This window comes from Pyxicephalus adspersus, chromosome 4 (assembly GCF_032062135.1).
Source record: "Pyxicephalus adspersus chromosome 4, UCB_Pads_2.0, whole genome shotgun sequence".
NCBI classification, from domain to species: Eukaryota; Metazoa; Chordata; class Amphibia; order Anura; family Pyxicephalidae; genus Pyxicephalus; species Pyxicephalus adspersus.
Window position 1 is genome coordinate 145,360,216 of NC_092861.1, and position 24,752 is coordinate 145,384,967.

Sequence of the window (24,752 nt, forward strand, 5' to 3'; positions counted from 1 at the left end):
TATTTTGGAATAAACATTAGAAAACCAGTAGGAATTTGTGTTTACTCTCCATAAAAAACAACATTACCGGCAATGTAAAGTTACAGTACAAAGGGTTTCTCTACTTTTGAGTGGTCCTTGGAGAAAATGTACAAAACAGTTTACAAAAAGAGAAATTAGCACGTTAAACTGATCAGAGAAGAGGATGCTGTTACAGATTCGGTGGCCTCTCCATTAGCGTTTTGTGGGACGATTAACTATTCCGTCAGCAAAGCTGTAACTGCATCTGAATCCTTCAGGCACCTCATAGTTATGGTACCAGCGCTTGTTTCACAGACTCGGGGACCCGGGAAAAGTAATAGTCATAATTACGAAGAGCTGCAAGAACTCCCGCTGAATTCATGTGTTTCACATCCTTGTGATATTGAAATGAATTGCCATGAATATCGGTGAGTTTTCCTGAAAAAGAAACAAGAATGATCAGTGAACAATAATCTATTTTTTTGTATTTTGAGTTAAACAGATTTTGTTATCCAAAAGGTACATTTCAATTAGAGGTAGACTGTGTGAGCCAAGTTATCCCTGGTTTCTTTTACTATTTAAATATCACCGAAAATATGACAGGGTCTTATATTTATTTTACCTTTGAAAATCGCATTTGGGCTTATTTTCAGGGGATGTCTTATTTTTCTCATGTACAAAAAATCTTTATTCATGTACACAAATCTGTATTTACCAAAACCTGTAACCAATATTACACTATAGAAAGATACCTCTGTGCTACCTGTGACCTGTCAAAATCACAGATTTTTTCTGTTATATACAAGAAGTCATGACAAAGAATGGACAAAAATAATTAATGAAAAAAAAACAGCTTCATAAGCAAACAAGTGCAACATAACAAGAAAATGTGCTGACAATTAATATATGACTCATAGAGTAACATGCAGAAACTGAAACTAAACTTCCAAAGCTTTATTGACCACAAACAGTAACCAATATAAATCTGAGTAAAAGCAAAAAAAAAAAAATCAATCAATAAATATGCATTGCTGGTAATGAATGAAATACAAGCAAGGACTATTTGAAAAGAGAATCCACCAACCTCTTATTAGTTGTAGTGTCACACCAGAGTACAGTATGTTAATTAACCCTGCAATTTCTTCACCCCTTGCTCCAGTGCTTTGAAAATCTCCTGCTCTCTCCTTCCTCTTGGTATCCCTCTGTGTAGCATGTGACCGCACCCTCCAAAGTAGCCAATAGGGCTTACTTTTGGGGTAGGGCTTATATTTCCCTCTTTCATGATTAGCATGCTAGGGCTTACTTTCAGGTCTTATTTTCGGGAAAACACGGTATTACGTAGCGCTTTACAAAGTCCATAATCCATGTCACTAACTGTTCCTCGAAGGAGCTCACAATTTAATGTCCCTACCAACTTCTTTTTTTTTTTTAATACAGTCTAAGGTCAATTTTAGGGGGAAGCCAATGTGGGAATTTTGGAGGAAAGCGGAGTACCTGGAGGAAACACACTCAAACACAAGGAGAACGTGCTAACTCCTTTCAGATAGTGTCCTGGCCGAAATTCAAACCGGCACTGCAAAGGATCGGCACTGCAAAGGACAGAGTGCTAACCTCTGAGCCATGTGCTGCCCAATCTCTTGGATATTGCAACAGTGAGATGCCCCAGCCAAATTTTCTGACTCCGTTCTGATCCATCTGGATGTTTCGGGGTGTATATGGTGTTTACCAGGTGGTTTAGAAGAACTCGTCAGGTAATTCAAATTTTGTTAACCAGATGCAAACACTTAGCAAGCTATACACGACCCCCTAAAAAAAAAAATTCAGCTCCTCTGCAACTCCCCGTTCCTGGCAATTCCTTTAGAAATAGATTTACATAGCTTAGTGATCTAAGGGAAGCTATGCTGACTTTATCCATCCAATCAGATGCAAGAAAAAAAATTGTTTTTTTTACATGTCCTTGTACATGACTGGGTGTTTTTGTAAAATAAAGTTTCCTTATCTTTTTACTTGATTCAATCTTTGCACATCTTAATGGACCGGCCTGGATTGATGCTGCTCCTGTGCATGAGCATGGGAGGTAATTCGGTCCTAGCAGCTACAGAGGAAGCCATGATGTGCTGACTATCCTAGCATTCTACTATGAGCTGTACGGCTTAGCTATCTTTGACATATCGGGAGAGTGATCAGACAGATAAGTATGTTTTATTGCAGGAGGGACATAATTAAGGAGAGCTCTCCAAGACTGGAGAGGATACATTTTCATTAGTGAACATGGGTGATCAAGCCAACCTGGAATGGATTTCTTAATAGTAATTTACTATTTGTTAGCAAATGGTTTCAATCCTGGACCAGATTCATTTCAGGGGATGAACCAGGTTCACTGACAAAAGTGTATCTTTTCCAGTCTTGGTGAGCTTTCATAAATCAGGGCAATTGTCTGTCCCTTTCTAAAATAAAATCCTGCCTGACTGCAAATTTTGAAAGTTGAAATTTAATTCTATTTTGCAGAATATAGAGAAAAAACGCATAACTTTGTTCTTTAATATCTGAGCCATTTCATTCTGCTGTAGATGAAAAGGCTGATTTTCAGTCTGCAGAGGACCCCATTTAAAAAAGCACAAAGGTGGGAAAAAATTTTGTTTTGTACCTAAAATTATAATTTTGGTGCAATTTTAAACAGGATAAGTCATAGAAAGAACACAGCAACAATATTGAGGATAAGTGTGTTTTGTTTATGAATTGCATAAAAAATAAAATAATTTTCCTATGGCACCATAAGGTTACATATACGCGTCAAATGATTCTCATATGATAATTACCTCCGGGCTGATATCTGATGAGAATCTGGTGTGTACAGCGTTGTCCTGGCGGGGTGCTGCTACGTCACTCTCTCCCCTCCACAGAATGGCGCTCTATGTACAACACTCATTCATGCATCGTTCAGTCTTTTGTTGTTGGAAAGGATTGTGAAAGATCCCCTCCAATGACAATTATTGCACGTGTGTATGCAGCCTTACCAACATAAAGCCAGGTTTCTTTCTGGTGAAGAGGAAACTCTTCACCCTTGATCTGCATACTTGTTTCAGGTGGAAACATCAGAAGATATAAAGCCTTTTAATCAACAAAACAAACATGCAATTATTTTTTTCATAAGCTGAGTTCTATGAGGGAAGCCTACAGATTTATTTCTGTAATCTCCTGTTCAATAACGAAATATCATGATCTTTGAGTGCCAAGACAGCCAACACCCCAGATTAGCTGCGTATGTGATGAAAAAGTTATCAGTTCCTTTAAGCAAATAGATGTGTCAAAATTTTAAAATTCCATGCAAACAATGTTTAATTCAATATTTTCTACCTATAATGTTAAATGGATACTCCCTGAAATCTCTATTTGGGTGTTCTAATAAAATACATTTGCCCCTCATACTCACCAGTCCATATCCCTCCTCTTATTGTGTGATACTTCCCCCAATTCCTAGATTGTAAACTCTTCAGGGCAGGGTCCTCTCCTTCTCATGTGTCACTGTCTGTATCTGTATGTCATTTGCAACCCCTATTTATTGTACAGCGCTGCATAATATGTTGGTGCTACATAAATCCTTTTTATTATAAAAACTATCATTAATAATAATAATAATAATGATAATAATAGTAATACCCTATTGGACCAACTGGTGACATTGTAAAAACTGGTAAAATTTGCAGCCTGGTCTTTTTACTTTACAATCTGTGCTGCCCGTTAATTTTTGCCATTCCTTCTTCCAGGACGCAGGAGTAGGTAGTAAGAGTTATTAACAGGAAGTAGGATTTTCTATTGTGTACAAGGGGTAATGTACATACCCTTTTTTTTCAAGCTATTTGTACTTTCAATGCAAAAAAAGTAAAAATAGATTAAAATAGAAATAGATTAAAGCAACCTGTTACAATTTATATGACAAGGTGTGATAGCAATTTGGCTCATTTAATGACTTAAAGCTACCTAAACATGAGAAAGCAACCAAGTAGATCAGTCCTGCATTCAGAATCACTCACCTCCAACTGCATGCAGAATAGCCTCAGGAGCACATGTGTCCCACTTTTTACATCCAGGACTGGCAAACACATAGGCTGAAGCCTGACCTTCAATCAACTGGATGATCTGGAAAGGAATACAAACATAATAAAGCCAAGTTTTCAAGTTGTACTATATATTGTGCATTCTTTGGTTCCTTCTTCTACTACGTCCTAAATAAACCATTTTACTTTACATTGCATACCTTATTTCAAGCTAAAAAAACATAATCACTGGGTCTCTGTGCTTTTTTGTGCAACACAGGCAAGTCATTGCTAGTGGGAGAGGCGGCTAGGGTGTTGTAAATGACTTCCTGAAAACATCATAGCACCCTGCCTCTGTTCTCCTTTTCAAAGTCCTAAGTTATGGTGCAAGCAGTGCAGGGACTCTTGGAAGTAGTTATGCAAATGTAATATGCTTTGATGCGTGCCCTGATGTTATTATAGGAGGATGAGTGGTTGTTCCTATCTAGCCAGGCTGCATTTGCATGCAGACTACTGGAGATAGTGCCCACATATAATGCCAAGCCTCTTTGCATAAAAAGTTCAAATACAATTAAAAGTGGTGTACCAGAGACAAACAGGTTAAAAAGGCAAGAAAAGGATGAGGCTGAACATTCTAAAGCCAGGAAATGCGCAATGTGAAAAGATCACTGTCTGTAATGAATCCAGTAAGCAATTTCAGTTCAGAAAAGGAGCCTTTATAATGGTGCAGCCCTGAAGTACTTCATTAATGGAATAGTCCAATTCAGCCAGTAGGGAATATTTACAAAAACCAAAGCAAGGAAATGTTTCTGCAACCCTATAGGACTTCTGTTCTTAAGCACATCACAGAACCATAATCAGAATCTACCAGGGCACAGATTTAAATTGGTGTTCCTTCATACAATCTGTGTCCTGGTATTGCATAGAAGACAACCAGATTTTTGAATATTGAAGTACCAGTTGAGAAATGATTTCTGATTGGCCGCTATGTTTACACAAGAGTTTCATCTTAATACTGAGAAATTCCAGGTATGATAAAAGAAGTTATTTAAACATAATGGGGTTATTCACCTTATTTCCTGCACCACCAACACGCACAACCTTATCAGGGTTTATGGCATCGATGCAGTCGTTCACAAGCTTGCTGCTGTGGGAACGGGTAGTGGTGACAATGTGTTGACCTTCAGGAACTTCTTTTAATTGAAAACCAAAAGCGCCAAGACCAAGGACACCCCAAATAGTTCTTCCCAGCACAGCGTTATTGCCAGCCTGCAATTCAGTACAAAATAAATAAGTATTAAAGTATACAACATGAAATAATTACTAAAGTCAAATCTTTAGATGACAATAGAGTTCAGCAGTCGGCATGTTCAAGACACCATCTGCTTCTCACAAATGTCTTATCAGCCAGAGAAACTAATGCTTCACTCATGTGAACTGCCTGACCTTGCACCATGCTTTACAAGGCTGATAACTCACCAGCACATCAGAAGTTGTATGGTGGTTTAAGTAAAACTCCAACCATATTATTTTCTATTTTTTTTACACAATAGAAATGGATTAAAACAATTGTTGCATTGTGACTGTATTACACAAAGTATTACCAAGACCATAGGCTTTGGTTCAGCCTTTTATATATATGCATTGTGGGAATGTGTGAAGAAATGCACATATTCTAGCAGATACACAGTAGCATGCTTGCCTTGCATTGTGCAATGCAATTCACTCTTACTAACATCTCTGACTATCTTCGAAGTGCATATTGCTGCACTGGTGCATTCCTGAAAATGTGCAGGTTTCATTTGTAAACTGCTGTAATTAGTTGGGCAACCCATTAAAATGATGGGGTGACATGCATTGAACACAGGTCAACACACATGTACCAGATGCTCCTGTTAACAGCATATTGATAGGGTAGTGGTGGAAATTCAGATTTGAATGCCATTTTTGGAAAAATGTGTTTTATATTCTAGTCAAAATGGGTAGCTTTTGCAGTGGCTTTTGCAGTGCTAGGTCCCAGGTTCAAGTCTATGCCAGGGCACTATCTGCATAGAGTTTGCAGGTTCACCCCATGTTTGCGTGGGTTTCCTTCCACAAAAACATGCTGTTAGGTTAATTGGCTTCCCCCTAAAAAAATGACCTTAGATTGTATTAAAGACATATGTCTATGGTAGGGACATTGGATTGTGAGCCCCTTTGAGGGACAGCTAGTGACATTACTATGGACTTTGTACAGTGTTGCATAATATGTTGGCAAAATAGAAATACTATGTAATAATATTAGTCAATACCAAGGAAGTAAATTGCATATGAATTTAAGGGAATTCAAATAAAAATGCTGAAGGAGAATTGGAAAAAAAATTACTATAGCTTTTAACAAGGAGCACAGGCATTTTCAAACACGATTTTGTGAAATAGGCCTAAAGCCATAATCTTATATGTGTATTGATTTAATGTTCAAGATAAACGAGCTGCAATGCATGATAAGGCATTGTAAAGATCTGTAGATGTGTAAATTTGCATTTAATGTTCTTGTTTTTGTGGTAAAGGTTAAAATTAATTTGTTTGTATAGTAAAGGTTTGCAAAGGAGTGGCAAACTCAATTGTACATGACAATTCTCTGATAATAAAACTTACCTGGTAATTATAGTAGGGCTGGTTGATCACCCCAGCTATTGCTTTTCCCTCGTAAGCTACACCAATTAGAACAGTGACATGATCCAGAAGACCTGAGGATAAAAAGAGTTTACAATTTTATTGTTAGGGAACAAGTGTTAGTCCACACTATAGTACAGTAGAACCCCGGTTATCCGGATCTCAGATAACTGCCACCCGACCGCTCCACTTTCTTAATTGCTCCTGCAGCCCTATTGGAGCTGTGGCATGTGCTCTGCTTCCAAGAACACATACCACAGGTCTGTTAGAGCTGTGGGAGCAATCAGGAGAGCGGAGCTGTCAGGAGAGCAGAGCACAGCTAGCTGATTGCTCCGCTCCATGATTGGCTGAGAAAAGGGAAACCCTGATGAGGGCTCAAGCATCATAGGGGTTTCTCTTTTCTCAGCCATTCAGCACTAGAGGTGAATGGGGACAAGTCTCTCCATTAAAGTCTAGTGCTGAATGGCTGAGAAACCTCAGTTTCAGAGTAATTTAAGTTAACCAGAAACTATACTTATCCGGAATTGGCCATTTCCGGTAGGTGCTGGATAACCGAAGTAACTGTAGTAAAGTGGATCTGAGTTAACAGCAAGTCCAGTGGAAACTCCATTGCGACCAGTCATATATTTTTTTCCCCTTTTACAATGCACGGTCACTAATTTATTGGCATGGCAGAGTGTGTAATGTGTCATCATGTAAAACACAGATATGAAAGTTTCTTAAAGAATGCAACTGAATCGCAATGTGTGCAGCATGTAGCCAATGAGTTGGAATGGTCACTTCAGACGTGAAGCATCAGATCAGAAGTAATAGCAACAGTTGTGCTCAGATGTTATTGTGTAATAAAATATATGTATAGGTGTATATATTTACATCCTGCTGGGACAGGAGTGTGGAATAAAAAGGATGGGACACAAGGCAATGTTACTGGGTATCTTAGTATGGAGAGATGGTAAGAAATCAGTGGATGACTGTACACAAGTAGACATATCTTCATATCTTTGGACCTTATTTATTAAAGCTCACCAAGTCTGGAGAGGATACATTTTCACCAGTGAAGCTGGGTAATCCAGCAAACCTGGAATGTATTTCTTCAAAGTAATTTGCTATTTTTTAGCAAATGTTTTCAATCTTGGACCAGATCTATTCCTGGTTTTCACTCAGGATCACTCAGCTTCACTGATAAAAGTATCTTCTCCAGCCTTGGTGATCTTTATTAAATTAGGGCCTTTAGGTGAGCCAATGGGCCCCCCACAACTCTTTCCCAAAGAGTGGTACACAGATGCTGAATTCCTTTTTTGATCATCTTTACAGAAGAATGGGAAAAATCTAATTTCTGGGCAAAATGTTTTTACGTCTTATTGTCTAAAGAGCTGATTATTGCCCACAGAAGATTTGAAACCACCTGATTTAAAATAACTATTGAAATATGTTTGCTATTCGAATGTTATTCCAGTCACCCTACACTTCATTGAGGAAATTTATTTTTTGTTCACGTTGAATTAATAAACAGAACATGCACAAACCTTCAGTATATTCCTTAGTGCCATCCAAGGGGTCTACCCACACCACTAACTGAAAAAAAAAAAACAGAAAACAAGATATCATAGTCCAATAGTCACATTTTATAGGTAAGAAGGAATACATGAAATGTTCCTAGATTGCTAACCCTCAAAATACCTTTATATTTGCACTCAATTTTGCTCTGTGATATTCAGGTATCAACTTCTGCATCAAAGTAAACCTGGGGATTTCAGAAAGAATGTTCTCATCTGTAGGTGTTCAGTATGAGTTAATTTTTTTCCTTGACCTCCAATTGTGGGTGCTGCTAATAAGTTATTTGGGCCCAAAAAATGCACTTTGCGTGTAAGGGAGGAGCTGGAGAGGAATATTGCTATGAAGCGGACATGAGCTGTAAGGAAGCAACATTTAGATGATATCCTGTAACATACCCACTGGTTGTATCAAGAAGGAGATGATGCTCACCAAATCCAGTCAATTTTCACTGGGCCTGATTTATTAAAGCTCACCAAGGCTGGAGAGGATGCACTTTCATCAGTGAAGCTGGGTGATCCAGCAAATCAAGAATGGATTTCTTCAAAGACATTTGTTAGCAAATGTTTTGAATCCTGCACCAGATCCATTCCAGGTTTGCTGAACACCCAGCTACACTGATGAAAGTATATCCTCTCCAGCCTTGTAAAGCTTAAAAAATTCAGGCGTGATGGGAGGAGTATCACCTTTAAGGGTAGATATAGATGTTATATGGAACCAGCTGACAATCAGAATGCCTCATAGGCTTGTTTTGCTTATGTCTTCTTTTCACTAAACTGTTAATAAGGATACATCTGATAGCCCTGAAGTTTGCATTTTTAAATACAAATCAGTAATGGTAGCTGTCATATTTCTACCTTAAAAGGGTGACATTAAAGCTCAATATATCCAGGATCAATAAGATAATTAGTAGTGTTCTGCAAAACTATGAAAACCATTAGCACATAATTTTCTAAGCTGCAAGTCAGTGACATCCAGTCAGCTGACCTATCACAAAAGTTTTTTTGATCAATGAATTTTACATACCCATTAAAAAGTTGCAGTGGACTTTGCTTTCTTGTATCAGATCAACAAGAGGGAAGTTTTTATGAGGAACAAGAGATTTTTCAACAGCTCCCTGTCACTAGACTTTACAATTCATCAGCAATCTTTCCATTAAATTACATGTGGATTTGAAGTATTTATTCAGAACACATAGCTAGTGTGCCCATGCAGTATGTTCAAGCCCATATTTATGCTCACCTCTTCCTCTTTGATGTTGCGGTACTGGTTTGGAAAATTGGCCTTCAGAATTTCTGCAGATTCCCCTGTCTCTATCAGTGATTCCTCCACATCTGTAGAAGGCAGGTCCTAAGAAAAAAAACATTTATTACTGACAAGTATTACAAAATTAGCAAAGCCTATGGACTATGTGAGTATTTGTCTCTCTTCTATCCTTACATATGCTAAATTTTAAATTCACAAGTGGTGGTGAGGATGGGATTGTTGAAAATATGTTTTGTACTATCGTGTCTGGCTTTCTGGCGTTTCTGCCTGTAGAAAGAAACTCAAATATATTTAGGAAAGAGCACAATAGTGTATACTCCAACAAAATGTATTTCATAGTTCTAGATCTGACTCAAACAATATTTTGGAGACTTCATCGGCTGATTGTACAACCCTTTCAAATCAGGCTTCAGTTTAATTCTCTGGTATATTGGGGCGTCATGAAAGGTGTCTTAGAGCCTACAAAAACATTGAAAGTTTCGGATATACCATGGATATACCACCACCATTATATAAAAATATTTGAACTCTCAGCCATTAGTGTGGCAATCATCGCTTAAATCTGTTAGATTTTGTTCAAAGCACCTTCTAGAAGCCTCTTTGTACAACAATGTCATAGTCACTGTACTTTACATACTCCACTGCAATGTATGGGTAAACCCACTTTGGATGCCACCCATTACTCCTTGATTGTTTATGTCATTGTGGAAACTGAACTGACAATCAACAGTGATGTGATTTCATCCCCGATTCAATCAAGTATGAATTATGCCCAAAAATACAGTTGGATAACTGTAGAGTGGCACGTAGGTAAAAACTGAACCACTGGGCAGCCATTTTTGTGATAACCCCTGCTAGACAAGGAAGCGGGATCCCTAAACTCCCCATAAACTATCATTGAGCACTGCATTGTGCTTATATGCAAAAACAGAGACTTATATAATTTTAGCAAAATAAAATTTCCCTGTATTTTTTACATAGGAACCTATCAAGAATTTGCTTGTAAAATATGGGGTATCTAGTACCATCAAGCTGATTCTGTGACTACATGAATTATTGGATCAATTGACATGGGTGCACCCCTTGATGCATTCTTAGTAATGTAATATAAACTACAGTTTAGGGAATCCTCAATGGGTAAATGGACCTGGGAGCTTTGAAGCAAACCTTCACATCTAACACCCAAATACATAATAAAATAAAATATCTCAGATGGCTCTATGATGAATCCTTAGTAGAAGCGAAATGTGTCAGCAGGTGAAATGTCATTGCTTTTGGATTAATATTGTTGCTTTGAGCTACATGGATCACCTGTTAGCAGCTTTATGTTTTTGTGATTACCCCTGCCAGACAAGGAAGAGAAATCCTTAAACATGCTACAGCTGCACACTTCTGCTGACCTCCTATTAGCATGGTATCTGCCAAGACAAAATTATATATATATACCCCTGCACTGAACACAAAATTATTAACATATACAACTACTAAAATTAAAGTAGTTGTAAAATAATGAAAGTTCTTGGAGTTCTGTGACTTATACAGAATACATTTTGACGGCTTGTGGTTCTGACATCTAATATCATACCAAAGTAATGCAGGGGTGCATCATCCATACAGAAGCCAGAGGAGCCATTCAGATGTCTAATCTAAAATACTTGTTGGTTTGCCATGCAAATGATTTTTAAAATTATAATTACCTCTTCACCAATGATGGTTAGCTGTGGGAATTTTCTTGCAAGGGAGGAACATATACTTTGTTGTACCAGGCGGTCAGCTGCAGTTTGCAGGTCATTTGCTCCAGTCTACAGACAAAGATATCAGATCAGATACAAGAGAAAAGTTTTAAATGTTATTGTTTTATTTGTTCTTGTGAGAAGAATTGGATTTTCTAGCAGTATATAGTGTACTTTAAATGGTTGGACTGGGTGTGTCCATAAAAGAAATTTATTTCTGTAGTCTTCCCTTACTGTGGCTAGATTTTTTTGCTAAGCTGTGTTTAAATTCAAGGACTTCCAAAAGGAAAGAGAAGAGCAATGGGTCTGATTTATTAAAGCTCTGGGGAGGATAGACTAACATGGCAGAACTTGGGTGATTCAGCCAACCTGTTACTGATCTGGTGCAGGTTTGAAAACATTCACCAACTAATAGGAATTTGTTTTCAAGAAATCCATTCTAGGTTTCCTGAATCGCTCAGGTTATCCCACGATAGTCTATCTTCCACAGTCTTGAAGAGCTTTAATAAATCTGCCAATTGTGTCTCAACTATCTTGACAAGTTTTACTAGCAGCTGTGGGAAATACATAGGCACAATGGGTCTGATTTAATAAAGCTCCTAAGACTGGAGAAGATACACTTTCATCAGTGAACCTAAATGGTCTGTTCCAGGATTAAAAATATTTTCTCACAAATAGCAAATCATTTTTGGGAAATCCATTCCAGGTTTGCTGGATCACCCATGTTCACTGATGAAAGTGTAACTTCTCCAGTCTTGGGAAGCTTTAATAAATCAGACCCATTGTCTAAAATACAATACTCTTTGAGATAGATTTATTCACTGTTGTAGTCCAGTTGCCACTCTGGGGACTAGTAGAAATATTAATTTTTAAATAAAAATATGAAATAATGAGCATATTTAATAAAACAGTGAATGTGACTTTCACCAAACATTTACTAGTGCTGGACCAATCATGATTATTTATAGAAAAGCCCCTTCAAAAATGTATCTGCAATGACTATTTGGTGAATGTCAGAATAATTGCTTTATAAATCTGCCCTAATTTAAATGCACAATTATGAGTACACAACATTTCTGACACACTTTTGAAGTGAATGTAGCAGTCCTGAATGACTGCAAATAAATTACAGATTCAATAAATACTTATCATAACCTTTTCTATGATGCCCAGATCTCCTCCACTCATAATACTTCTGACGATGGTTGCAGATTTTTCAGCTATGGAATAGGCACTGGCCACCAGCCTGGCCAAAACGTTGGTGTTCGAGGACATTGTTAAAGCTAAAAGAAAAGGGAGATGCTGATTACACTGAATCTCATACAATGTGTGTTTATAAACATTAGATTGATTTCACTGCACAAACTTTTGCATTGCTGAAAAGTTTTAAAGATAAAGAATAGCAATTTTATAAATTTCTACATATAAAGAAAAAGCTTTATTCAAAATAAATTATTCAGGAGTTGCCAGTGGAAGAACAATGGGGTGAAAAATGCTACAGGCATAGTTTATATCATGTTTATATACAAAAAACAGAATGATATTAATTTAGCAAAATAAAAATTTACTGTATCTTTCACATAGGAGCCTATGAATAATTTGCTTGTAAAATATGTAGTATTCCCCCGACAATTTTGTAAGCTGGGTGGGAAGAAGCTGTAGGCAGGTGGCAGCCCCTGTGTTATGACCCAACTTTCCAGTAATCACCCGAAAACAGTCAGGTGGTTACTGAAAGTGCTGGGTGGTGCATCCACCTAAAAGGGGCTGGGAGAACACTGCGTATGGGGCATCTGGTACCATCCAGGAGACTTTCCTGAGTTATAGGATCATTTAACAGAGGCTGAATCACAAATAAATTTCTTCTGACTCACATGTACCCCGTCCAGGTCCATTCACCCACTGAGGATTCCCCAAACTGTAATTTATATTACATTACTAGGAATACATCCAGAGGGGTGACACTGGGAGCCTGGTTTATTAAAGCTCTTCAATGCTGAAATGGATACACTATCATCAGTGAAGCTGAGTGATCCAGCAATCCTGGAATTGATTTCTTCAGTCATTTGCTAGCAAATGTTTTGAATCCTGGACCAGATCCATTCCAGGTTTGCTGGATCACCCAGCTTCCCTGATGAAAGTGTATCTATTTCAGCCTTGAAGAGCTTTAATAAATCAGGCTCCCAGTGTCACCCCTCTGGATGTATTCTTAGTAATGTAATATAAATTACAGTTTGGGGAATCCTCAGTGGGTGAATGGACCTGAGAACTATGAAGCAAACCCTCACTTCCAATACAAAAATATCTCTGGCTCTATGATGAACCCTCAGTAAAGGTGAAATGCGTCAGCAGGTGAACTGTCCACATTGCTGCTGGACTAATGTTGTTTTGAGCTACATGGATCAGCTGTGTGTAGCTTCATGTTTTGTGACAGTGGAAATCATTCGAGATGACAAGTCAAACCAACTAATGATTCTAAAAAGGTGTGTGGTACGAATAGCTTCAACAGATGTGCAGGATTGGAAACTCAAGTGCAATAATCCAACCATCATCCTGATAGAAACTCAAAGCAGGTTAAACATTCCAGCAACTAGCAAACCTTGGAAGATCAGTTTTGCATGGATTACCTTTGTCCTGCAGCATATTCATCACCAATATGCAAAATGCTGCTGGCAAACCTAGGCACACTCACTGCATTTGTTACACATTCATTAGCAACATTCATTGCTTTCAAATGTGTGTATACTGAATGTTTAACCTGGTAAATATCAGCATATGTTTAAAGCAAGGTAACTTTGTATTTATTATATAAACTTCAGCGTGTATTGTCTTTGAATATATGGATCAGATTGCATGAGTTTGAATGTAACACTATTAGGTATATGATGCCCTCGGTTCGATTGAAAAAGGAAGAGAAAAAACTGGTTGAACCAAAAAACAAGCAAACAGAATTACTCACTAGGTTACCTCTTTTTATGCATTGCACTTAATAGGTTCCTATCTGTAATGGCACGACCCTGCACTAACTCTTTATGGATACATATGAATGCTGTGTTATGGGTGGACTTTTATGCCAAGTGATTAAGACCTAAGTGTCAATGACACCAGTAACTTGAGATCTTCACCTTTGCTCCAGCAAAGAAATCTACCTGACTCACGGTGATTATGAAACTCAGGACAATGAGGAGTATAAAGCCTCTTATATAGCATTACTTTCCATAATACTCCATAAATCCATAGCTGCACCTAAAGTTTGTTCAAAGTGGTCACTAAAACCAACCTTTAATAGATTCCTAGTCCCCCACTGTGCTTAGTGGTTTCATCCACAAAGTATTGTTTGGGTTGAGGGGAACCAGGAAAAAGACATTCAGATTCTGCGGGATCTTCAGTGAGAAGTTTCTTTTAACTACTAAAGATCTTGGGGGAGCAGGGAGCAAAAAATTTGAACTAAGTCTTCATTGCAGGGACAGCTTTCATACAACACATATCTATGCCTGCTCAAGCCACCTTTACAAGACAGAGTCAGACCTGGCAAAAGGCCACATCCTATAGCATGAAGAAGGGAAATATCAGCTGCTTAAAGATACTGCAGGAAATCCTTCCCACCTCTCCTCTTCTGCTGCCTCTATTTGTAGTTCTCTTCATTGGTTCCATTTAACCTGAGAATTCAAAGCTCCTGTGCTTTGCCTTCAAATCCCTCCACAGTTCTTGCCACTTACCTTTCTGACCTGATAGAAAAATACTCCCCCAGCCGTTCTCTTCGCTCCTCCAATGACCTACTAATGACTTCCTCACTCATAACCTCGTCACACACACGGATACAAGACTTTTCTAGAGCTGCCCCCATTCTCTTCATCCTATTCGGCTTGCTTTTACTTTCTGCTCATTTAAAAGAGCACTCAAAACCCAACGCTTCCACCTCACCTACTCGTCTTCTTCTGTCCCTCACTACTCACCCACCATTCCATATCCTCCTATTGTGTGATACTTCCCCCACCTCCTAGATTGTAAGCTCTTCTGGGCAGGGTCCTCTCCTCCTCCTGTGTCATTGTCTGTATCTGTCTGTCATTTGCAATCCCTATTTGATATACAGTGTAATATGTTGGCGCTATATAAATCCTGTTTACTAATAATAATAATAATAATCCATCTAAATCCTTGTTTCTCAAACGTTTTAACATAGGGGGAACCCTTGAAATAAATTTCAGGTCTTCGGGGAACAACTGCTATATTTACTATATCCACAGCTCACGGTGAATTAGTGCAATGTTCAACGAAGAAATTTTTTTCAAGCCGGGTGGGAAGAAACTGTAGGCGGGAGGCAGCCCCTGTATTGAGACCCAACTCTTCAGTAACCAAACAAAAACAGCTGGGTGGTAACTGAAAAGTGCTGGGTGGTGGGCCCAGCTAAAAAGGACTGGGGAGAACACTGTAGTGTAGTGTTCAGTGGGAAGAATACCTCTTACATTGCTGGCCATCAGGAAGGCTGCCACCCTTACAGGTAGCCAATCAGATTATTGCTATCTATTAAATTGACCTGGTGAAACAAATTGCTGAAGGGACCCCTGACAACCTCTGGAGGAACCCTGGTTGAGAAACACTAATCTAAATGATACAGCACAGACATTGGTATAGACAGTTTACTGTATATTTACTGCCTGCCGGTGTCCTTACCTCTGCACAAAGTGGCATTTGTCCCCTGAGATTAAACCCTAATCCACAAACCTGCTGACTAGGGTGCTAAGGTGTACATTCACAGGTGATATGATATGCAGAAAACAGTTTATGAGCAGGAAGCAGAACTGAACACAAGAATGCCGTTCACAGCACTAACCAAAGGTTCAATAAGGTGACTGTTACATAGGGCCATAGGGTCAGGAATGACCCAAGAAGTCATGTCACTCCTGGTCCTATAGTACTATTAACAGTCACCTTATGGAGGCTTTGTTGGAGTCTGAACAGCAATCTTGTGTCTGACAAACAAAACTAGAACAACAAAAAAGTGGCAGTGATAAATTGTACAGCAGACACAATGATATGTTTACTGTACAATAACAGCTATGACAGTTCAGTAGGTTTATTATAGGATTAGAATTTAGCAAATGGTGGTAGAGTTTGCTGCTGAAAAAAGGGACAAAAATGTGCAAAAATTGTGACATCTAAGATTGGGTTCAGTTAACTACAATGATTGAAATATTACTTTTCTCTCACCTGAGACCTAAATGCCTTGCCTAACATTGGTAACAGAGGTAAGTGCTCTGGCCTTTGCAGCATTGGGTCCCAGGTTCGAATTTCAGCCAGAACACTATCTGCATGGAGTTTGCAGGTTCTCCCGTGTCTGCGTGGGTTTCCTCCGGGTACTCCGGTTTCCTCCCACATTCCAAAAACATGCAGTTAGGTTAATTGGCTTCCTCCTAAAATTGTTCTTAGGCTGTATTAATGACATATGACTATGGTAGGGACATTAGATTGTGAGCTCCTTTGAGCGACAGCTAGTGACACGACTATTGACTTTGTACAGCACTGCATAATATGTTGGCGCTATATAAATACTGTGTAATAATAATAACAACCCCAACTGTAAATTCTACCCCAAGGAAAAAGGAAAGCAGAAATAAGAAAAGGATATGGAAAGCAAATAGAAAAAAAAGCAAAATACCCACCAATCCATATCATCCTTCTATTGTGTGCTACTCCCCCCTCCTCTTAGATTGTTAGCTCTTCAGGGCGGGGTCCTCTCCTCCTGTGTCACTGTCTGTATCTGTCTGTCATTTGCAACCCCTATTTAATGTACAGCGCTGCGTAATATGTTAGTGTTATATAAATACTGTTTATTAATAATAATAATACCCACTGTTACTTTTTCCTGCTCTTGCTGTAAGATGACATCTATCAACTAATTGTAAACACAACCAGGCCAGGACGCTATCTGCATGGAGTTTGCATGTTCTCGTGTTTGTGTGGGTTTCCTCCAGGTACTCTGGTTTCCTACCACATTCCAAATGTGGTAGGAAATTAATTGGCCTTATATTGTATTAATGACTTATGACTATGGTAGGGACATTAGATTGTAAGCTCCTTAGAGGGACAGCTAGTCACATGACTGAACTTTGTACAGTGCTGCGTAATATGTTGGCGCTTTATAAATACTGTGTAAAATTAAAATGAGTATTATTATTTATACGAATAATAATAATAATAATTATAACACAGGCAAATGTATATTAAAAATATTATGTTTAACATACATGTCTGCCCGTGTTAGTTTCCAGCTATAGGTACAGCAACTGCAGTCCAAGGGGCAAACAGCCCGTGCCAGCTGACCCTGGATAAACCGAGCTACAATAACCCATAAACAGCTGACACTGCATAAAACTTCACAATACCTGACCCAGGTTTACAACTTACCGTTACTTCTAGCTCTGAGTATAGAATATTGGATATTTAGTCCTATGATACATTGAATGAAGTCATCCTCTCTATACATACAAACCTAAGGAAGTCCTGAGCAGACCAATGAGAGGGCCAAATAGTAATAGGAGGGCAGACAGAGCACAGCATGGGCACATTACAGGTAAACCTCCCTAGGAATAGGTAACAATTTGCAATGAAAGGTAAAGAGAACAAACCTGTAGTGATTTGGCCCCTGTGCGCCAAAACTTACCTGCGCTCCTGATTGTGTACAGAGAACTCACTGCCAATAAGTGGAAAGGCTTCAAGAGCATTGCAGCTCCCTCCTTGTATACACTTCCTAGTTCAGCTCCGCTCCTCCTGGGTCCTAGAAACACCACATTGCATAAATCAATCAATAGTATAAAAGGGTAGAGAAAAAACGGGGCAACAGGGGGACTCTTTATATCTAAGGATGTCATGGCTGCACTGGTATGAACCCTTTATTCTCTTACAATTATATTATTATTATTATTATTATTAATAAACAAGGTCTATTTTCAAAGCAGCTGTAAATCTGTCTGAATGACCTGGTGCAGAATCTTGCAGGTCTATGGGTTTCAATTGATTCATCGCTGGGGAATGTTTCGATTCACAGCTTTAAAAATAGACCCCCGAGTGTCATTTCTCCAATGGGCATAATCTGTGAATCTGAAATTCACTCAACATCTCCCAGGTGGAGAATCTTCACCCGGGAATGTTTTGTTGAATGTTAGATTCACAGCTTTATAAATAGACCCCTTGGCCCTTAGAAATGATACTAAAACATTCCCCCATGGAGAATCTTACATTAAAACATGTGGACCTGGAAGACTCTCCACCAGAGAATGTTTTAGTGAATGTCAGATTCACATATTAATAAATAGTGTATCTGACAAATTACTGAAACTTTCCCCAGTGGAGAATCTTTCATTAAAACACGTGGTGAAAAATCTTCCAAGTCTAGGTGTTTTATTAAAAGGGAATATTCCAGGTCTATGTGTTTTAATAAAGGAGAATCTTCCAGGTCTATGTGTTTTATTAAAAGGGAATCTTCCAGGTCTATGTGTTTTATAAAAGGATTCTCCACCAGGGAATGTTTCAGTGAATGTCAGATTCACAGTGAATCTGGCATTCTCTGAAACATTCCCTGGTGTCATTTTTACATGCCAAGGGGTCTATTTATAAACCTGTGAATATGGCATTCACTCAAACTTTCCCTGGTGGAGAATCTTCCAGGACTAGGTGTTTTATTGAAGGATTCTCCACCAGGGAATGGTTCAGTGAATGTCAGATTCATAGCTTTATAAATAAACCCCCAAGTATCATTTCTACAGGCCAAGAGATCCGTTTTAGCTTTATTTATAAAGCTATGAATCTGACATTCACTGAAACATTCCCTGGTGGTGAATCTTCCATTAAAACACACACATAGATCTGGAAGAATTTCTACCTGGGAATGTTTTAGTGAATGTTAGGTTCACATCTTTAAAACAGACCTCTTGGCCTGTAGAAATGATGCTTGGGGGATTTTTTGTAAAGATGTTAATCTGGCATTCACTGAAACATTCCCTGGAGGAGAATCCTTCAATAAAACACCTAGACCCGGAAGATTCTCTGCCAGGGAAACTTTGAGTGAATGCCATATTCACAGGTTTATAAATAGACCCCTTGGCCTGTAGAAATGACACAAGGGAATGTTTCGGAGAATGCCAGATTCACTGCTTTATAAACAGATTTGAATCCAACATTTACTGAAACATTCCCCAATGGAGAATCTTCCAAAACACAAGCACATGGGAATGTTTCACCAGGGAATGTTTCGGTGAATGCTAGAATCCCTATTTAGGTTGCTTTTGTTGGTGTTTCACTTTGAACACATAAACCCCATGATTGTGCAGTAGTTGGGCTGTAAATTGCCCCATTTGCCCCCCTCCCCATGCCCGGCTGTCACTGTAAATCTCCCCTGAGGTAATAGTGAGAGCTGAGCGCGCGCAGGAAGTTTGTCCCTCGCCGGCCGCCGTCCCCGCCCCCTCCTCGCGCTCCGTAGTTCCCTCAGTCAGTGACAGGGAACATGCTGACCCTGGTGAGGTGCCGGCTGCCGGGGGGCCGCTACCCCTGGAGGGTGAGATCCGCCTCGGTACTCAGCAGCCAGGACACCACTGGCCAGAAGAAATACCGGGACACCGTGCTGCTCCCCAACACCGACTTCCCGATCCGCAGGAATCCTGAAGACATCGTCATCACAGAGCGCCGCCTGCAGGAGGTCAGGGGAAAGGGCAGATGTCCTGGTTGCTATGGGCAACAGGTTCACTTCTAGGGTGGATTTTGAGGATTCAGGCCTGTGTGCAACCAAACCCAGACATTATTACCCTGTGTGACCCCCTAATGATACAAATGACAAATAAAGTAGTGTGGGGTTAAATTCAGGTGTATCTGTACTCATATTTAGTGTTTTAGGGGTGGTGTAGAGTGGAAAGGGTTAAAACACCTGCTGTGTTATTGTTTTGCTGTCTGTGAGCTAATGAGGAAATTCACTTCCTGTATGACAGGTGCATTAGGAAGTGAGAGGAAATCTCTCAAAGTGCAGGCCACTTTGCCTTGCAGATCACATGCCCCCAATAGGACTGCGCTGTGCATATACTAATCACTTCCCTAATGCATTACTGTGCTCGTGGTGCAGCTCCACCTGTAAGTGTTGTCGGTGGGACAAGCCCTGTCTGGGTACAAGCTGGCATCACACTGCGTAATATAAAAACATTTCTGTATTTTACTGTGGACACCACCAAAGGTAACCCCAAATTTATGTTTACCTAATTTTGTAACAGGCCAATGGTAGGAGAGCACGGGGCATTCTGCAGAGGTATTGGGGTACAGGTAGGGGTGGTCTAGGAAAGGAAGGGTGCAGGACGGGTGACCTTCAGGAGAGGAACAGGAATGTCATGAGAAGTGCAGAAGGGGTTGGGGCGAGTGTAGAGGAAGGCACCCTGTGGAAGGGGATGGTAGAACAGAGGGCACGCTGCAGGAGACAGTGGTAGAAGAGGGGGGCACGCTGCAGGAGGCAGTGGTAGAAGAGAGAGGGAACGCTGCAGGAGGCAGTGGTAGAGGGGCACTCTGCAGGAGGCAGTGGTGGAAGAGGGGGGCACTCTGCAGGAGGCAGTGGTGGAAGAGGGGGGCACTCTGCAGGAGGCAGTGGTGGAAAAGAGGGCCACTCTGCAGGAGGCAGTGGTGGAAAAGAGGGCCACTCTGCAGGAGGCAGTGGTGGAAGCGGGGGCCACGCTGCAGGAGGCAGTGGTAGAAGAGGGGGGCAGGCTGCAGGAGGCAGTGGTAGAAGAGGGGGGCACGCTGCGGAGGGGATGGTAGAAGAGGGGGGGCACGTTGGGGAGGCAGTGGTAGAAAAGGGGGGCACGCTGCAGAGACAGTGGTAGATGAGGGGGCACACTGTGGAAGGGATGGTAGAGGAGGGGCCAAGCTGTGGCGGCAGTGTAGAGGAGGGGGCACACTGCATAGCCAGTGGTGGAAGGAGGGGGCACGCTGCGGAGCCATTGGTGGAAGAAGGGGGCACGCTATGAAAAGGGTTGGTAGAAGAAGTGGCACTTGGCGGCAGGGATGGTACAGGAGGGGGCACTCTGCAGAAGGGTTGGTAGGAGAAGGGAGCACTCTGCTGAAGAGACGATAGGGGGGGGGGACACTGCATAAGGCATTGTAGAAGAGGCACTTTTTGGAAGGCAGTGTAGAGGAGGGGGCACTCTGCGGAAGAGAGGATAGATGAGGGGACATATGCGGAAGGGTTGGTAGGGGAAGGGGCACTCTGCGGAAGGCAGTGTAGAGGAGGGGGCACTTTACAGAGGTGGATGAGAAATTTGTATGTATGGAATAGCTGGAGTGGGGATAGTTTTCCATATTTTTACCATGATGATCATTTCCCATCTTCTCCCCACACAGGAGTGTAACTTCTCACAGCTCTATAACTGGCAAAAGAACAGAAAAACTAAGAAAGAGTTTAGCTTGCACGATGGCCCCCCCTATGCTAATGGAGACCCCCATGTTGGACACGCACTGAATAAGGTAACTGTTCTGACAGAATATTTGTGTGGGGTTTTTTTGCTTTTTAAGTTTCCCAGAATTGTTTTATTTGCACCCTTAAAGCTCTGCTATAAAGATGTATCATAACCCCAAAACATTTGGAAAGATTCTGTATTGCTGCAGATTAACATTGGCATATTTTGTAATTGAGGCTGCTATAAAATTAGGATAATATTGTAACATTTAGGAGAACATTAAAAAATTCTATAATTTGTCTTTTAGATCTTAAAGGACATTACAAATCGTTTTCACATGATGAGGGGCTACAAGGTGTCCTATGTTCCAGGATGGGATTGCCATGGGTTACCCATAGAACTGAAAGCCTTGGGTGACCTTGGAGGCAAAGCTGACAATCTGTCACCCATGGAAATCAGAACTAAAGGTGAGCATACGTAGGACAATCAGAATCAAATCCAAGCTTCTGTGCTTTGCCTTCAAATCCCTCCACAGTTCGTCACACTTTTCTGACCTGATAGAAAAATACTCCTCTAGCTGCTCTCTCCACTACTCCTATGACCTAATGTCTTCCTCACTCATAACCTCATTACACGCACATCTCCAAGACTTTTCTAGTACTGCCACAACTCGTCCTATTGGGCTTGCTCCTACCTTCTGCTCATTTACCTCAAAAAACAATTTTTCAAACTTGCCTACCCATCCTCTTAACCCTCACTACTTCCCACCATTCTATATCTCCCCCTCCTATTATGTGATTTTTCCCCCACCTCCTAGATTGTAAGCTCTTCTGGGCAGGGTCCTCTCCTCCACCTGTGTCACTGTCTGTATCTGTCTGTCATGTGCAACCCCCATTTAGTGTATTTAATATAATAATAATGAGAAGTGAAATAAATGAAAATGATTCTGTATTACTGTTTGTTTCACAATAATAAAATCAGATCGGTTAGACTGAACAAAGGTCTATTCCTAATAAGACTGGAAGAATGTACATCTCTTCAAAGGCTTTTTAAGCATCTGATTTGATGTCCTCTTGTACTTGTGTTATTGATCCCTCTTGAATTTCCCCGTACGTGCGTCTAATTTTGCACTCCGATGACCACAAGTCCCCTGAGGAAGCCAGTATAGGTGAAACGTGTCGGTACACGACATTTACCTCTCCTTATATCTTATTTCTGTTCGTTAAGGAATCATTGTCTAGTTTTTACACCCCCTACTGTATTTAGTCCAGTTGGAATATTTTAGGAATAATTTACATATGTATACAATTTACATATGTACACAATAATACAAGTGAAGTTTAATATTGTATATGTCTGATTCACCATTGGTTTTGCAATATATTGCTGCACCTCAAATAAAAATCTTTTCTCGTTTCTTCATTTACCATATACCTATCAGGGTATACAGTACGTTACTTATCAGAGGAGGTGAATTGGTGTATTACACTATATTTACACTTAATAAGATTACAAAGAAAAAGAGTCTTTGTATTCCTGAACAGAATTACGTTCATATCCTATAAAATGTTTAATCAGATGTTCTACCCTAAGGTGTCCCTGTCAGACAGCTGTTTTCAATAGGACCATCTGTTATGTATGATTTATCTGCCCTGGGATGAAGTTATGAGGTAGAGGTGTCCTTTATTGTATAAGCTTGGTCTATGGGTAGTGTTAGTGGCGTAGGGGGTGTAAGGCTGCATACACACGTGCAATAATTGTCGTTGGGAAGGATCTTTCGTGATCCTTTCCAACGACAAACAACTGCATGATGCAAGCATGAGTGAGGGTGCTGGCTTATAAAGAACAATGACTGTTCTATGACTGCCCAATCAATCATTGGTACGGTTACAGTACAGACAGGTACACTCTATATAATATTTCTGGGTAACAATAAACATCCTTCCTGTACCTGGCTGAAAACCTCCACAAAACCTCTCATTCTTAACCCACAACTGTGAAATGTCACTAAAATTGACACTAATGTTCCCTAAAATTTTATATGGCAAGAAAACAATGTTCTGTTGCATTGTTCAACCCAGAAATTTCCCAGGGGGGAAGAAATTGTAGTCTGGTGGCAGCTCCTGTATTGTGACGCAAATATTCAGTAAGCACCCGAAAACACCTGGGTGCTTACTGTAAAGTGGTGCGTCCAGCTAAAAGGGCCTGAGGAGAAAACTGCAATGTATCAGTAACAAAAAATGGTGCATATGTTATTATTACTGGTATTACATAGTATTTATATACCACCAACATATTACTTAGCGCTTTACAAAGTTTATATAAATAAGTTCCTTCTAACGGAACAATTTTTCATTTTGTTTTGCTAGCTTTGACTTGACTAAAGCTAAGCATTGTGCATATAACAACATTACATACTGATGGCAGATTTATAGAGCCATTACCAAATTGTATTCATCTTTTTCAGGCTGTATTGTTTTAGCCAGGTGGATAGGTTGCACAAGCATGCAGTATAAAATGGTCGGTTACTGAATTGTAGATTTGTTGCAAGGGAAGCAAATACCTCAATTTGTTAAAGAGATTTTAGGAACATTTTATTTTTTTAAAACTGTTTGCTGTTTTTATGTTTAGCCAAGGCATTTGCAGAAAAAGCCATAGAGAAGCAGAAAGCGTCATTCATTCGCTGGGGAGTGATGGCTGACTGGGAAAAGTGTTATTACACCTTTGATAAGCACTTCGAGGCGAAACAGTTGGATGTCTTCAGCAAAATGCATGAAAAGGTAATGAGCCCTTAGTACATATTATTAACAGACATATCCAAGCTTTCCTTTCTTAACATGGCCACGTCCTTAATAAATACATAAAGAGAAATCTTGTGGAGCACCACCAAACAATGGGACTTTTTAGGCCAACATTTACCAAATTTAGCCAATCGAACAACAAAATTTTTTTGTGAATCACAAACCTATTTTTTTTAAATATCATTAAAATTAAACATAAAACACAGAAATAAAATCAAGTGTATACCAAAGAACCTCCTATTGAGGTTTCCACTGATGGTACGCCCAATTTTTTGTCCA

General features: G+C 39.9%; 2 protein-coding genes across 2 annotated transcripts in view; one reads left to right on the top strand and one right to left on the bottom strand.

Moving 5' to 3' along the window:
* Positions 1-25: 25 nt before the first annotated feature.
* Positions 26-18,020, bottom strand: BPNT1 (3'(2'), 5'-bisphosphate nucleotidase 1). The gene is made up of 9 exons (XM_072409882.1): positions 17,907-18,020; positions 12,401-12,528; positions 11,210-11,314; positions 9,489-9,596; positions 8,219-8,267; positions 6,675-6,766; positions 5,109-5,306; positions 4,035-4,140; positions 26-438 (listed from the first exon to the last, which is right to left on the bottom strand). Exons 1-9 carry the CDS (start codon positions 17,965-17,967, stop codon positions 290-292), a joined length of 996 nt encoding a protein of 331 aa, XP_072265983.1. The 5' UTR covers positions 17,968-18,020; the 3' UTR covers positions 26-289.
* A 1,659-nt stretch (positions 18,021-19,679) lies between these two features.
* IARS2 (isoleucyl-tRNA synthetase 2, mitochondrial) overlaps positions 19,680-24,752 on the top strand; it is a 47,607-nt gene continuing 42,534 nt past the window's right edge. The window contains exons 1-4 of the mRNA XM_072410295.1: positions 19,680-19,937; positions 21,617-21,739; positions 21,980-22,139; positions 24,304-24,452. Coding sequence (XP_072266396.1) covers positions 19,746-19,937; positions 21,617-21,739; positions 21,980-22,139; positions 24,304-24,452 — 624 coding nt within the window. The 5' untranslated portion in view covers positions 19,680-19,745. The remainder of the gene's footprint in view (positions 19,938-21,616; positions 21,740-21,979; positions 22,140-24,303; positions 24,453-24,752) is intronic.